At 44.1% G+C, this 15,212-nt stretch overlaps 1 protein-coding gene across 1 annotated transcript; it reads right to left on the reverse strand.

Annotated features, from left to right (window-relative positions):
* Positions 1-5,110: 5,110 nt before the first annotated feature.
* On the reverse strand, positions 5,111-6,334 carry LOC145157932 (uncharacterized). The gene has a single exon (XM_079076905.1). It carries the CDS (start codon positions 6,332-6,334, stop codon positions 5,111-5,113), a length of 1,224 nt encoding a protein of 407 aa, XP_078933031.1.
* Positions 6,335-15,212: the final 8,878 nt, after the last annotated feature.

The following is a 15,212-nucleotide window of genomic DNA, read 5'->3' on the forward strand; positions in this document are numbered from 1 at the left end:
CTCGTTCAAACATTCTGGTAATGTAGAGCGGGCCTTAACTTGTCCTGGGGGTACTGTCGGGGGTTTTTCTGGACCTCCCACTTTTGTTCCTGCTTGGAATCTCAACAATGAGTCCCGCCTCTCTGTTCGTACTAACGCAGTGGAGTTTGCCCGACATGTGTTTCCCCCCGCTGCAGTTGCTGACATGGAAGCCATGGGCAGTTCCGCTCTTTCTCATAACATGTCTTATGCCGCTGTGCAGACAATGTTTTACCTTGTTGCAGATGCTCGGCGTATCCAGCTGCTCAGCAAAGCGGAGGCTGCGCACGCCGGGTGTGATTCTCGTGAAGATGGGTTGAAGTGCCAAGTATTCGAGCTTGGTAGTGACATGCAGGTGATGGATCAGAAGTGTCAGCTGCTTGCCGCTAAGAAGGCTACAATAGAGGAAATCAGGTCTGTCTTGGAGGCGAAGGTGGACTCCTTGACTCAAGTGAATGACGGATTGATGATTCAAGTTGAGAGTTTGGAGCGTGATGTGGCTGATTGCGGCAGGTTGATTGCTGCTGTTCAAGTAAGTGCTGAAGCTACCCATCGTGATTTGGAATGGCTTTTGCGTGTGGGTGTGGTGCGTATTGTGGACAAGCTGATTGAGCATCCGGATTTTACAAGTGTTGTGAGTCTCATCCTCCATTCCCCTTTCGTCGCTGGGGAGGAATCCGGTCACAGTTCCTTGGTTACTGGAGTGGGCTATGAGTCTGTTAATCCTAGTGCTAGCATCCCCCATCCTGGGCCTGTTGTCAACGTAAATGAGGCCTTACTTGCGTTCGCTAGTATGGATAATGCCTCTTTATACGGGTTGGGGGATTTGGATATCCAGGGGGTCCGGGAGCTTTGCGCTTTTACAGTTTCTGAAGGTACTCCTGAGGGTGTTGAAGTCGATGCTATGGGTGATCTTGGTACTGGAAGTAATGTTGACGATTTGGTTGGTGATGGTGATGGAGGCGCTGGTGGTAGCGGAGGTATTAGTAACGTTATCTAGGGGGTTAGTGATGATGTTGGAAGTGAATAAATTGGTGTAGATCTTGTTGGTGAGGTTGGTTGTGGTGATGGCGATCATGCTGGTGGAAAAGGTGCTCCTGCACCGTGTGCTACCCCTTCTGGGGCATGAAACATTTTATTTACTTGCTCCTTGTCTAGACATTTCATGGGTTTGTCTTGGTTGACCCTTTTTTGTTGTGTACTGTTGTTGTGGCCTTTAGGCCTTGTTGTGTAGACATGTTTGTTTGATATGTGTTGGTTTTGCTGGTTTTATTATTCTAAACACTCTTAGTGTTTGTATTTTGATTCAAGATCAGCGCGTTTAATACTCTAAGTATTCATCCTCAATACGCTGAGTATGAGGGTTGTTATTCTTAATACACTAGGTATTTGATCGTCCATACGCTGAGTATGAAAGTTTGTTCTTAATACACTAAGTATTTAATCATCAATACACTAAGTACGATAGTTTGTTCTTAATACACTAAGTGTTTAATCATCAATACACTGAGTAAGATAATTTTCGCTTAATACACTAAGTGTTTAATCATCAATACACTGAGTATGATAGTTTGCGCTTAATACACTAAGTATTTCCATCAATACACTAAGTATGATAGTTTGCGCTTAATACACTAAGTATTTAAGCTTGGGAAGCTTGCGCTTTAACACACTAAGCATTGCGTCGATCACTATGATTATATGATCTACCCTTGTTATAGAGTCTAGACTTGCCGATCTTTAGAGGCTAGGCGAAGCTGCTTGTCTGGGCATTTTGACTTTCCGGTACTGCTCACCCGACCTGGTAGGGCTTGTTAAAAGTAAAATTTCCTTAAGTTCCTTGCGTTCCAGGTCCTTGGGATTTCTCCCTTCCATTGTTTCCAGCACATATGCTCCGCTGCGATTTGCTTCGATGATCTTATATGGCCCCTCCCACACGGGGCCTACTTTGCCTTTTTGTTGGGCTCGACTTGCCTCATTTCGACTTAACGCATATTCTCCTACTTTTAAAGCTCTTTCACTGACTCTTTGGTTATAATATTTCTCTACAGCATGCTTGTACGCGGCTTGTCGTACACCTGACCGTTCTCGTCGCTCTTCAAGGAGGTCTAGATTTAGCCTCAAGTCTTGGGAGTTAGTTTCCTCCTCGACGTGGATTGACCTCAAATAGCCTATCGTCAACTCTACCAGGAGCATCGCCACCGCCCCGTATTTCAGGCTGAACGGGGTTTCTTACATGCCTGTTCTTGGGGTCGTCCTGTACGACCATAGCACTGTTGGCAGTTCCTCAGCCCAGTTCCCTTTAGCCTTCCCCAATCGTTTTTTGATTCTGTTTACGATCGTTCGATTGGATACTTCTGTCTGCCCATTCACCTGGGGGTGTGCTACCGATGTAAACCGCTGACTGATCCCTTTACTAGCGCACCAATCTCTGAATGGATTTTCGGCGAACTGCAGCCCGTTATCGCTGATGAGCGTCTTGGGCGTTCCGAATCTAGTCAGTATGTTTTTCCACACGAACTTGATTATCTGTCTTCCTGATATACACGCTAATGGCTCAGTCTCGATCCATTTTGTGAAACAATCCACCGCAACCACCATGTACTTGAGTTTCCCCGGGGCCTCTGGGAACGGTCCCATGATGTTTACCCCCCATTGGTAGAATGGCCATGGGCTAGAAATGTTGGTCAGGGGAACCAGGGGGTTTCCTTGGACTGGGGAATACGCTTGGCATTTCACGCACTTCTTTGTTAGTTCTACCGCGTCTTGGTGTGTAGTGGGCCAATAAATCCCCATGCAGAGCACTTTTCCTGTTAGAGCACGCGCCCCTTCGTGCGCGCCTGCCCGGCCAGCATGCGCCTCCTGGAGTGCTTCTCTTCCCCTGGCTTCGTCCACGTACCTTAGCCAAGGCATTGTAAACCCCTTCCGGTATAGTTCACCGTTTACAATTACGTATGAGTGTGCCTTAATGTGCACCTTTCTAGCTTCTTCATGGTTGTCTGGTAAGATTCCTTGTTGTAGGTATTCAATCAATGGGGTCATCCACGTATGTTTGGCCACTGCTAAGGCGTTCACTTGTCGTTCGTCTATACTCCTCTCCTTAAGCACCTCGACTAGGACCTTCTTGGATAAGTGGTCGAAACATGTTGATGCCAGCTTGCTCAGGGCGTCCGCCCTCCTGTTTTCACTTCTTGGTATCTGCTTGATTGTAAATTCCTTAAAGGATTTAGTAAGTCGTTGCGCTATCCTGACGTATTTCTCTATCCTTTTGTCCTTTGCCTCGAAGCTCCCATTAATTTGGTTGGCGGCCAGCCTTGAATCTGTTAACGCCGTTACTTTTTCTGCCCCCATCTGTTTGGGCAGCCGTAAACCGGCGAGTAAGGCTTCATACTCCGCTTCATTTTTTGAAGTGTGGAAGTCGAACCGGAGAGCATATGTGACCTCTTCTCCTTCCGGGCTAGTTAGGATCAGACCTGCCCCTGAGCCTTCTCTGCTGGATGCCCCATTCGTATATAGCGTCCATTTCCGGCTATCCTTCGGGGTTTTCTCTGCCGCGGGTACTTCTCCTTGGGTCATGCCTTCCCCCCCCCCCCGGGGATTTCAAGCAAAAAGTCCGCAAGTGCCTGCCCCTTGATTCTTGTTCGTGGGCGGTAGCTAATGTCGTGCTCGCCCAACTCGATTGCCCATTTTGCGAGTCGACCCAAGGTATCTGGCTTGAGCAATATTTGTTTGATCGGGCAATTTGTCAAGACTTTGATCTGATGTGCTTGAAAATAGTGCCTTAGTCGTCGTGCATCGTAAATGAGTGCGAGCACCAGCTTTTCACGGGCGGGGTAGTTGAGTTTGGGACCCTGTAGTGCCCGGTTGACGAAATAAACTGGCCTTTGTTCTCCTTCTCTTTCTACAACCAGTACGAATGATATGGCTTCTGCTGAGGTTGAGATGTATACCTGCAATGTCTCGCCCGGGATAGGGCTTGCCAGCGTGGGTAGCTTATGCAAAGCTTCTTTGATTTGCTGGAGGGCCGCCTCCGCAGCCGCTGTCCATTGAAAGTTGTTTTTCTCAATGCATCCCTTAAGCGTGTGAAAGAGTGGCATGGCCTTGTCAGCTGATTTCGAGATGAATCGGCTGAGCGCGGTGAGCTTTTCGTTTAAGCCGTGTGAATCTCTTAAGGTGTTCGGTGGTGGAGTCTCCATGAGCTCGTCTACTTTGATCGGGATAGGCTGTATTCCCTGTCTAGTGATGTAATATCCTAAAAACTGCCCCTCTTCTACACCAACGGTGCACTTGCCTGGGTTCAATTTGATCTTCACTTTTTCCAATGTCTTGAAGGTTTCATCGATGTCTTCCAGCAACTTTGCTTCATCCGGGATTTTCATGACCATGTCATCGACATATACCTCGATGTTCCTTTCGATTTGTTTGGCGAATATGGAATCAACCAGTCGCTGGTATGTTGTCCCCACATTTTTCAATCCGAATGACATCTTGGTGTAGCAGAAAGCGCCATGATCTGTGTAGAAAGCTGTCTTCTCCTCATCCTCCTTGCTCCTCAGTATTTGGTGGTACCCTTTATATGCGTCCAGGAAGCACTTTAGTCTGAAGCCTTGTAATGATTTCACCTTTTGGTCGACCTCTGGCAAGGGATCACAGTATTTGGGGCATGCTTTATTTAAGTTAGAATAGTCGATGCACATGCGCCACGTCTCGTCATGCTTCTTTACCATGACGGGGTTGGCGATCCAGGTTGGGAAAACTGCTTCTCTCAGGATCCCTGCCTTCGTTAGCTTGGCCACTTCTGCATTGATCGCCCTGTTGCGATCCCCTCCTTGTACTCTCTTTTTTTGTTTAACCTCCTTTGTGCCTGGCTTGATCATCAGCTTATGCTCTATGACTTTCCTATCTACGTCGACCATATCGGTGGGAGTCCATGCGAACACATGCTTGTATTGTTTTAGTAGCCTTACCAGCGCTTTCCTGACGTGCTCTGGGAGATTACGACCGATGCTAATAAGTTGTTCCGGGTATTCCTCATTAATTGCCTCTTTCTCGTTTGCTGTCTCAACCCTTGCTTCTTGGTTTCCTGCGCTATTTATGCTGGTTGCATGACCTCGAAGCATTGCAATTCCTTAGGTGGCGTGGCGAGGACCGTGGCTGGCCCTTCGGTGGTATTGAAGTTTACGATCCCATGCATTGTTGATGGGACTGCCCCCAGCCTAAGTAGGGTCGTCCTTCCTAGTATGATGTTGTGCTCTGTAGAGTGCCGAATTACTACAAAATCGATCAAAGCCGTCTTCCTTCGTTGTTTGTCATGGCTGGTCAGTGTGAGAGGTAGGTGGATTGTGCCTAGGGGCCATATACTGTGTCCCGTGAAACTCACTAGCCTTCCTGTGGTTGTTCTGAGGTTCTTCTTCCACATATCAGGGAGAAGGCGAAAGCAATGTTCATAAATTATATCTGCCGAGCTGCCTGTGTCGATATATACCCTGTGAATGGTTACGTTCTTTATGGATGCTTGTATTATAAGTGGGTTATCGCCCTTCCCGCCTTTAGGTCTGGGGTCTCTTGCTGAGAACATGAGCCCTTGTGTTGTTGTTGTGATACTCGTCAGAATCCTTTGCTCGTCCTGTTGTTCCCTTTTGACACGTACCATGAGTATTTCCTTGGGCTGGACATGTTCTCTTGTTGCGTCCTTGGCATTTTCGGCGTCGAACTTGGCTCGGAGGCTCCGTGCTATTTCGATGAGGTTTCCTTTTAACTGTTTTTCCTCCATTTCCTTCTTTAGGACCGAACAATTGACGGTGTCGTGTATTTTGCTTTTGTGGTACTCACAATATCGTCCCTTTGTCTCTCTCGCCAGCTGTGACTTGTCTTCCACTACATAGACATCTGGCCGGCGGTTCCGCTTGTCATCTCTAGCGAACGGCCTGAAGCGCCCTTGTAGCCGCTTTCCTTGCCCAAAATGCCTAGTTCCACCCAACGCTTCTAGGATGGTTGGGCTATAGCATTTCGCAGGAGACACCATGGCGTTTAAGTATGCCTGCTTCGTCGCCTCTCCTTCTTCTTGCCTCAAGTACCGCTCTACTTTCTCTTTTAACTCGGCTCGCGTTTGCGGTTTTTTACCCATGAGTTTTTGGGATAGGGGGCCCGGTAGGAGTCCCCATGTGAAGGCCCCAACTATCATACCCTCGTCATGTACAGGGACGTTTAGCGTGGCATTCCTGAATCTCGTGAAATATTCCCTCACCGTTTCCCCCTCTTTCTGCTTGCAACCGATGATCGAGTAGGATTCGCCCTTGTATTTTCGCAGCTGCATAAAGTTCGTGAGGAACAAGTACTTTAGTTTACCGAAGTTTTATATGCTGCCTGGGTGAAGCGTTTTGAACCACGTGTCTGCGTTGCCATCGAGGGTTGTTGGGAAGTACGTACACCAGAATCGCTCATCTAGCTTGAGCGATGTCATCGTCCACTCATAGGTGTCGATGTGGCTATCCGGGTCTGTGGTTCCATTGTAGATTTTTAAATTGGGAAGTTTGGCTGTGTTTGGAATCTCGTAATCTAGTAGCTCTTTAGCGAATGGTGATGTAATGCTTCGTGACAAACAATCTTGATTCGGTATGGGTAATGGTATGTGCATGCTGTAAGGGTGAAACGTTTTGTACGGTTGTGTTCCTGGGCTACTGTAGGATGCATGACAGACTTGATTAGGATCGTAGAACGCTTGTTGCTGGAATGGAAGTTGAAGCGGATGACTGGAGGACATGGGTTGGCTTTGGGTTTGAAAGTTGTTCATAGTAGTTTTTTGGAAGTGGGCGTTTGTGGTAGCAACGGGTGCGCCTGTCATACACGACGAAGAGAAGAAAAAGGGTGATTGGTTTGCCATGACTTAAGCCAACAGCGGTAGGGAGAGTGTTGGCTATGTGCCTATTGGTGCTTGGAGTAATGGCTGAGCGCTGATGGTTTGGTTTAATAGCAGCATCATCTGAGGGATTGGCGGTTGTCCCTGCATCACCGGGATGAATAAAGGTGGCATTTGGGATACTGCAGGTTGCGCTGATACTGGTTGGCTTAATAGCGGCATTTGGACATCGTCGTCTGGACCGCCGCCTGTTGCTGAGGCGGTGTCGCCGTTGTGGTATAAGCGTTCGCCCCAGATGACACAAGCGACGGCTGAGATGGGTGTGTCAGTGAGGCGGTTGTTAGCGCAAACTGTCCTCCGGGATTTGGTGGTTGCTGTCCACCTGGTGGTTCAGCTGTTACCGCTGAACCACCATCGTTCAGGACTTCTCCGCTTGCCATTATGGGCGGTGGTGTTTCGTCCAACGACGCCATTGATCGGATTGGACTAGCTGGTCTTCCGCTGGTGCCGTCAGACGCCATTTTTGTCGTTGGATTGTGCGCTTTTTATTTCGTTCTTTGTCACACTAACGGATGGCGCCAAATGATGCGAACTTACCCTGGTTCTCACTTGACTCTGGCAATAGTTCTTGGGTTGCTTCTGCAAGATCAAAGAGAAAGAAGGCCGTCAGCCATTTCCCGGGAGGAGGCTCCCGGAAAGACGCTCCGACGGTCAAGTCAGTGGAGTTGAGTGAGTGTATTTGGGTGTTACTCGGGGAAGATGACTTACCTTCCAGGGTCATGAGCGTTCCCTTTTTATACTCAGTGATTCTGCTCGTCCGTACGAGACAGGATCGCCTGGGCCGACAGGATCCAGGGCGCTGATTGGAGGATCGTGCTCCTTTATCTATCAGAGCGCTGTCATTGGTCCTGCCGGTAATGCTCTGATCCATTGCTTTGTTGCCTGACCGTATCATTTGTCTTGGAGCTGAGGGCGCCCTTGGTGGGCGCGAGCCTCCTGCAGGGGTGCCCTTGGTGGGCGTTTATTCTTCTGCTAGAGCGCGCTGACCTTAGGGGCGCTGGCGGGCACTAAGCCCGATTGTTATGGTCTGCCGGGCATGTTAGCCTTCTGAGCTAGGTGCGACCCTTTCGTGTTGGATAGGGCACGTTATCAGGGCCATTAGTGGGCCACTAGTGGGCTTGGGAAGCCTACCTAGTGTTGAGCCTTTTATATTATGGTATTGGGCCTTAGATATGGACCAAGTTGGACTAGGGTTAAAATGGTCATTTTACCCGAAGGAGGATTATTGGCTTTTGGGCTAAGTGTTATTTTGGTACTGATAGCTCGAGGAGCCGAAAGAGCAGCAGTTCGGGGAATTTCCAGTTAACAGCCAGAGGTTTATCGGTGGGATTTCAGCAGTGCGAGGTGAGTCTCCTCACTGTGTCTATGGGTCTACGACCACAACGTCGGCCCATTATGTTTAGGTATAGTAGGAAGACCCGGGGGTTAGCCCTAGGCATTTTTTTGATATATGTTCCGGATTACGATTCGATGTCGGGCGAGGTGTCACACCCCGATCCTTGTCGGAATCGATCAAGGCGTGATATATTGTTCAAAGTCTCATGACAACTATGTTATAATATGATTAGATTCAATTAAGTACTAAGTATGCAAACAAGATCCACAACATACAAATCCAAATCCAAATACGAACAACATTTATTACATCAACTTTAAATAGTCTTGTGGATTTCTAAGGCACAACCTATTTTTCATCAACTTCATTCTTCAAATCTGCATCATGGGTAAAAACAGGTCAACTACGAGAGTTGGTGAGTAATCTAATTTTAGTAGAGAAAATTATGAAGTTGAAACATTTATAATTTGAAATTTGTTTTCTTTTGAAGTCGGCAAACAATTGTATTTGAGATAACGGTTTATAAATCAAAAATTGATTAACAAATGATAACAACAACAATAAGTCCTCACCCTATATATATATACATATGTATATATATATATATATATATATATATATATATATATATAAATATAAATATATATATGATGGAGCATCTAATCATCAAACACACTCAACCACGTGCGATCAATCACCTTAGCGTCCCAAGGCGGGGTGGTCAACCCAATAGCGCTATTATTGTCCATAACGTACCTCAAGAATACGGGCATAGTCATGGAGATTAGACTAAAAATGGTAATGCACTACAAGTACATGTAGCGTAAACAAACTATAGTTATACAATTAATGACTCACGTATAAATGTCCCAACAATGTCTCAATTGTGATAAAACAATAAAATGAAGTTGGAACATATTAGAACCACATGATACACCCCAAAAGTATTGAAAATTATAAAATATGGGGTAGATTACTCACTTTAGTCCCAAAACGAAATGCGTGTGTCGTACGATAGACGGTTCGGGTCAAAATGGCGTAGAACCTAATATAATTAATAGTTTTGGTTTAGGAACTGCTAAACGAGAATGGAGTATTAATACAAATAATTAAACACATATTCTTATATTAGATGAATTAACAATAATTCATTTTGATTAGAATATTAAGATATTCATTTGTTAAATGAATTTTAAATTGAATTAATTACTTTGCATAATTAATTTATATTTTCAATTTAGGCTAGATTTTAATAATTTCTTATTAAAATAATAACTTGCCCAATTATAATTATTTACAGATTTTAACAATTATTTATATGAAATAATCATTAAAATGCATTTTTTACATGCTTAAATACTTAGGAAAATGGTTTTAAATAGTAAACAGTATTGAAAAATTATGAAATTATTAGGAAATCATTATTTCATACAATATTAATTACTGTAAAATTTTTATATTTTTCTGAACTGTTTTAGTATTTATTTAATACTTTAATGATTAAACAACAACAAAATCCGGGAAAAATAATAAATGATTCCCAAAAATTCTGTAAAATTAACCATAGTTTTATAACATGATATAGAGCCCATTGTATAAGTTTCGGATATTTGTGACTATGGGAAGTATTTTTTATATATTTCATTATTAATTAATCAATAAAATCATAAATAATAGTAAACAGTAATATAAATGCATGAAACTTCATAAATTATGTTTAATCAATATATAGGTCATACCAGAATTTTCTCAGAATTTATTGAATGCAAAAAGTATTTTATGTGAATTATTGCCCTAGTTTATTGCAATAATTATAGTAATTCAATAAAAATAAGTTATTTTCTGAAAATTTCCAGAACTTCTTATTTTATTGATGGGATTCTGAGAAAAATCAGGTTTATGCATAAAATGAGTTTTAGATAGTTTGGTGGATTTAATTTGTTTCTTGTATGAATTTGAAACTTTTAACAACATACCTTGATGAATGCTTCAAGAGGGATGAAGATTGGAGTATAATAGATTGTTCTTGGCTGGAATATGAGTATTTCTTGGATGAATTTCGAGATTGAGAGTGAGAGAAAGAATAGAGAAGGTTTAAGTGGTGAAGAGAATAATGTGTTGGGAGAAAAAGGAAAGGAAAGTGGATGGGAGGTGTGAGTGGGAGACCATGGGAATAATCTTTTTGCTTTTGGTGGTCTTCATAATTTGCCACTAACACAAGCATCTTTTACATAATTAATATAAGAGTTTTATAAAATTTAATGTAAAGTTTATAAAAATAGAGTTTTATAAAATTTAATGTAAAGTTTATAAAAAGGGAGTTTTATAAAAGATAGGTTATTATTTGATTATAACAATCTACTTTGATTTGAAATTTAATTATAGCATTCAAGTTTGATTCTTTTAATTTAATTAGAGCATTATACTTTGATTTGATTTTAATATGGTATCATAATTTAATTTGATTATAGTTATAACGTTGTACTATACTATGTTGCTATTAATGTCAATTTATATCGTAGTGTATGGGTTTTGATCCTATTAGCGTCAAGTAATCTTGAGTAGGGTTTATTAAATTTCCAATTGGGTTGGGTTGACCCGAATCCATTTTAGGCGGATGTCACAGTCTCCCCTACTTTAGGAAATTTCGTCCCGAAATTTAAGAAGAGAGTACCTTAAGAGAAAAGTTGTGGGTATTTGGTACGCATATGATCCTCACGCTCCCATGTATACTCAGGTCCACGTGCCGACTGCCACCTGACCTTAACCAGGGGAATGCGACTTCTTTTGAGTTGCTTTTCCTTTCGGTCGGCAATTTCCAAGGGTTTCTCGATAAATTGCATTGTCTCGTCGATTTGGATATCCTCGAGAGGAACATGAAGGTTCTCGTCTGCTAAACACTTCTTGAGGTTGGCTATATGAAATACTGGGTGAACTTTCTTAAGCTCTGTTGGTAGATCCAACTCGTAGGCTACTGGTCCGATCCTTTTTATGATCTTAAACGGGCCTACGTAGCGTGGTGCCAATTTACCCTTGCGTCCAAATCGAACCACACCTTTCCATGGGGACACTTTTAACATGACCATGTCACCTAGGGTAAATTCAAGCGGTTTGCGTCGCTTGTCGGCATTACTCTTTTGTCGGCTACGAGCTCAGGACCAACGATTGGATAATCCACTGTTGCGCGAATCACGTGGGACTCACCAATTTCATGCCAGCAAATAGGAGATCGGCATTTACGGCCATACAATGCCTCAAATGGTGGCATCTTGATGGTAGAATGATAACTGTTATTATAGGAGAATTCCACCAATGGTAAATGAGAGTCCCAGTTTCCTCCGAAATCCAAGACACACGCCCTCAACATATCTTCGAGTGTTTGAATTGTCCTCTCAGATTGACCATCGGTCTGAGGATGATAGGCGGTACTGAGATCGAGGCGGGTTCCCATGGCTGTTTGAAGTGATTGCCAAAACCGAGAGAGAAATCTCCCATCACGATCTGAAATGATGCTGAGAGGAATGCCATGCCGACTAACTATCTCGTTGATGTAAATCCGAGCAAGTTTTTCGACTTTGAAATTTTCACGGATGGGAAAGAAATGAGCGGATTTGGTCAAACGGTCAATGCTTATCCAAATGTTGTCGTGTCCTTTTGTGGTACGGGGAAGTTTGGTTACGAAATCCATGGCGATCACTTCCCATTTCCACCTGGGGATTTCTGGTTGGACCAATAGTCCAGAGGGTCGTTGATGTTCTACTTTGACCCTGGAACATGTAAGACATTTGGCCACGAATAAGGCAATATCCTTTTTCATTCCCGACCACCAATAATTGGTTCTCAGGCCATGATACATCTTGTCAGTGCCCGGATGAATGGAATATCGGGTTTTATGGATTTCTTCCATCAGGAATATACGAAGATTGTCACGATCTGGGATCCAGATGCGATCTTGATAATAGAAAATACCATCAGATTTAGTTTCCAACTCCCCATCAATTCCCGTGGGCATGTCATTTTCGGTAATTGCCGAGTATTGGGCTCCTCGAATTCGGTAGCTGAGATTGGACAAGATAGGAGAACATATTAGATGAAATGCATGGGCATGTTCTTTTCGGCTTAACGCGTCGGCTACGACGTTTGCCTTGCCCGGATGATAGCGTATTTCACACTCGTAATCATTTAGGAGCTCGACCCATCGTCTTTGCCTCATATTGAGTTCCTTTTGATTAAGAATATGTTGCAAGCTCTTGTGGTCGGTGAAAATTACGCATTTAGTGGCGTAAAGGTAATGCCTCCAAATTTTAAGAGCGAAAACCACGGCACCGAGCTCCAAATCATGAGTCGTATAATTTCTTTCGTGGATTTTGAGTTGTCGTGATGCGTAAGCTATAACCTTTCCCTTTTGCATCAAAACACAACCTAGACCGAGATTGGAGGCATCGCAGAATACCACGAAATCTTCGGATCCTTCAGGGAGTGTAAGAATCGGAGAGTTACACAAACTTTGTTTAAGGGTTTGGAAAGCGTATTCCTGCTTGGGTCCCCAATCAAATGGTGTACCCTTGCAAGTGAGATAAGTAAGCGGTAAAGCAATCTTTGAGAAATTTGAAATGAAACGCCGGTAATAACCGGCTAAACCGAGGAAGGACCGAATTTCCTTGGGGGTACGTGGGGCTTTCCAATTCTGGACTGCTTCAACTTTTGCGGGATCGACTAAAATACCCTTGTCACTTACAATATGACCAAGGAATTGTACCTCATTTAACCAAAACTCGCATTTCAAAAATTTGGCGTAGAGCCGATTTCCTTGCAACGTTTGGAGAGTTAGGCGAAGGTGTCTTTCATGCTCTGCCTTTGTCTTGGAGTAAATGAGGATGTCATCAATAAAGACGATAACAAAACGGTCGAGATAAGGTTTAAATACCCGATTCATCAAGTCCATGAATACGGCAGGGGCATTTGTTAGGCCGAAAGGCATAACAGTGACCTCGTAATGACCATAGCGGGTTCGGAAAGCGGTTTTGGGGATGTCTTCTTCCCGTACTCGAAGTTGGTGATAACCCGAGCGAAGGTCAATTTTGGAGAAGCATGAAGCTCCTTGAAGCTGATCAAAAAGGTCGTCGATCCGAGGTAACGGATATCGGTTCTTGATGGTTAATTTATTTAACTCCCGATAATCGATACACATACGAAACGAACCATCTTTCTTTTTGATGAAGAGAACCGGGGCTCCCCAGGGTGAAGTACTAGGGCGGATAAATCCCTTATCGGTTAATTCTTGGAGCTGACTTGCCAATTCTTGCATCTCGGCTGGAGCCAACTGATATGGAGACTTGGCTATGGGAGTACCTCAGGAACAAGATCGATGCGAAACTCTAGCTCACGTACTGGAGGGAGTCCAGATACATCATCAGGAAAGATGTTGGGAAAGTCTCGTACTATCGGAATATCTTCGATCTTCTTTTCTTTGACCTTTGTTTCCACCACATGGGCTAAGAAAGCCATATATTCTTTTCGTAGATATGATCGAGCTTGAGTACATGACATAAGACTAAGCTTTTTCGAATGAGTCTCGCCATAAATACGAAGACTTTGACCGTCGGCGAGAGGAATACGAATGAACTTATCGTAACATACTATTTCAGCATGGTTTTGGGATAGCCAGTCCATTCCTACTATGATGTCGAAGCTACCAAGTTCCATAGGAACTAAATTGACAGAAAATTTATGACCACAAAAATCGAAAGTGCAATCTTGGATGACTGCATTGAGTGAAACGTATTTTCCATCGGCGACTTCTACGGTAAAGTACTCATCAAGAATCGTTCGAGATGTGTGAAGTGTGGGCTCAAATTCCAAAGACACAAAACTTTTATCGGCATCCGAATCAAAAAGTACTGACGCGTAGCAGTCATTTATGAGAAACGTACCACTTACGACCTTGTTATCGGTCTTTGCTTGGGTTGCGGTAATGACAAAGGCTCGGCCTTTGGGAGCTGGAACCTGCATTGTTGGATTTGCCTGGGCTTGGGTGTTGATGATATTGACTAGCCTAGGACACGTGTTTCTGAAATGGGTGGGGTCACCACAGTTGAAGCATGTTCCAGTTGGATATCGGGTTTGTGTTTGCTGATTTGAGGGTAGATAGAGTGGTCGTTGAGTTTTTGGTGCACGACATGTGTCCGCCAAGTGGCCATAGCGACCACAATTCGTACAGAGGCGACACGGGCTGGTGGTCATATGGTGATAGTTACAGTGGTTACAGAGGGGGTGAGGTCCGGTATACGGCTTTTTATTCGGTTGGGCTTGTGAGGTGACTTGGGTGATAGGAGTACCAGGGGTAATAACAGCATGGTTGTGGTGATGAATTTTCCGCTTCTTTTTGTCATGTCGGTGGGAGGACTCGGACTTGACAATTAGGGGGGTCTCAGGGGTCGGCTTTTCAGTTGACATCTTTGAACCCTTGCGTGGGAGGACACCATCGTTCATATTGTCCTCGTTGAGTTGACCTGCTATTTCAATGGCGGATTCTAGGGTAGATGGCCTGCTGCTGGTCACCAAATCACGGATCTGGCATGGTAACCCTTTGATGTAGCGGCGTATTGCAGTTTTCATAGGTTGAACCATGTGAGGTAGGAGTCTCGAGAGATCATGGAATCTATTTGTGTAGGTCGCGTTGTCGCCTCCCACCTGTTTCAGATTCCAGAATTCATCCTCGAGAGTTTGCAATTCGCTGTCAGGGCAGAACTTCTCCATCATGCGTTCCTTTAGTTTTGACCAGGTCATTCCCAAGGCAACAACTTCTCCCTTTGCCCGTTTTTCTAGGTTCCACCATGTGAGAGCATGACCTTGGAGGCACCCTGTAGCATGACGGACCATCAGGTCCTCAGGACACTCGCTATGGATGAAAGTACTCTCCATTTCTTCAATCCATGT

This window comes from Lactuca virosa, chromosome 2 (genome assembly GCF_052849685.1).
Source record: "Lactuca virosa cultivar CGN04683 chromosome 2, Lactuca_virosa_CGN04683_v6, whole genome shotgun sequence".
Lineage (NCBI taxonomy): Eukaryota > Viridiplantae > Streptophyta > Magnoliopsida > Asterales > Asteraceae > Lactuca > Lactuca virosa.

Coding starts and splice junctions, on each gene's coding strand:
- LOC145157932 (XM_079076905.1), bottom strand. CDS start 6,334: ATGCAGCTGCGAAAATACAAGGGCGAATCCTACTCGATCATCGGTTGC.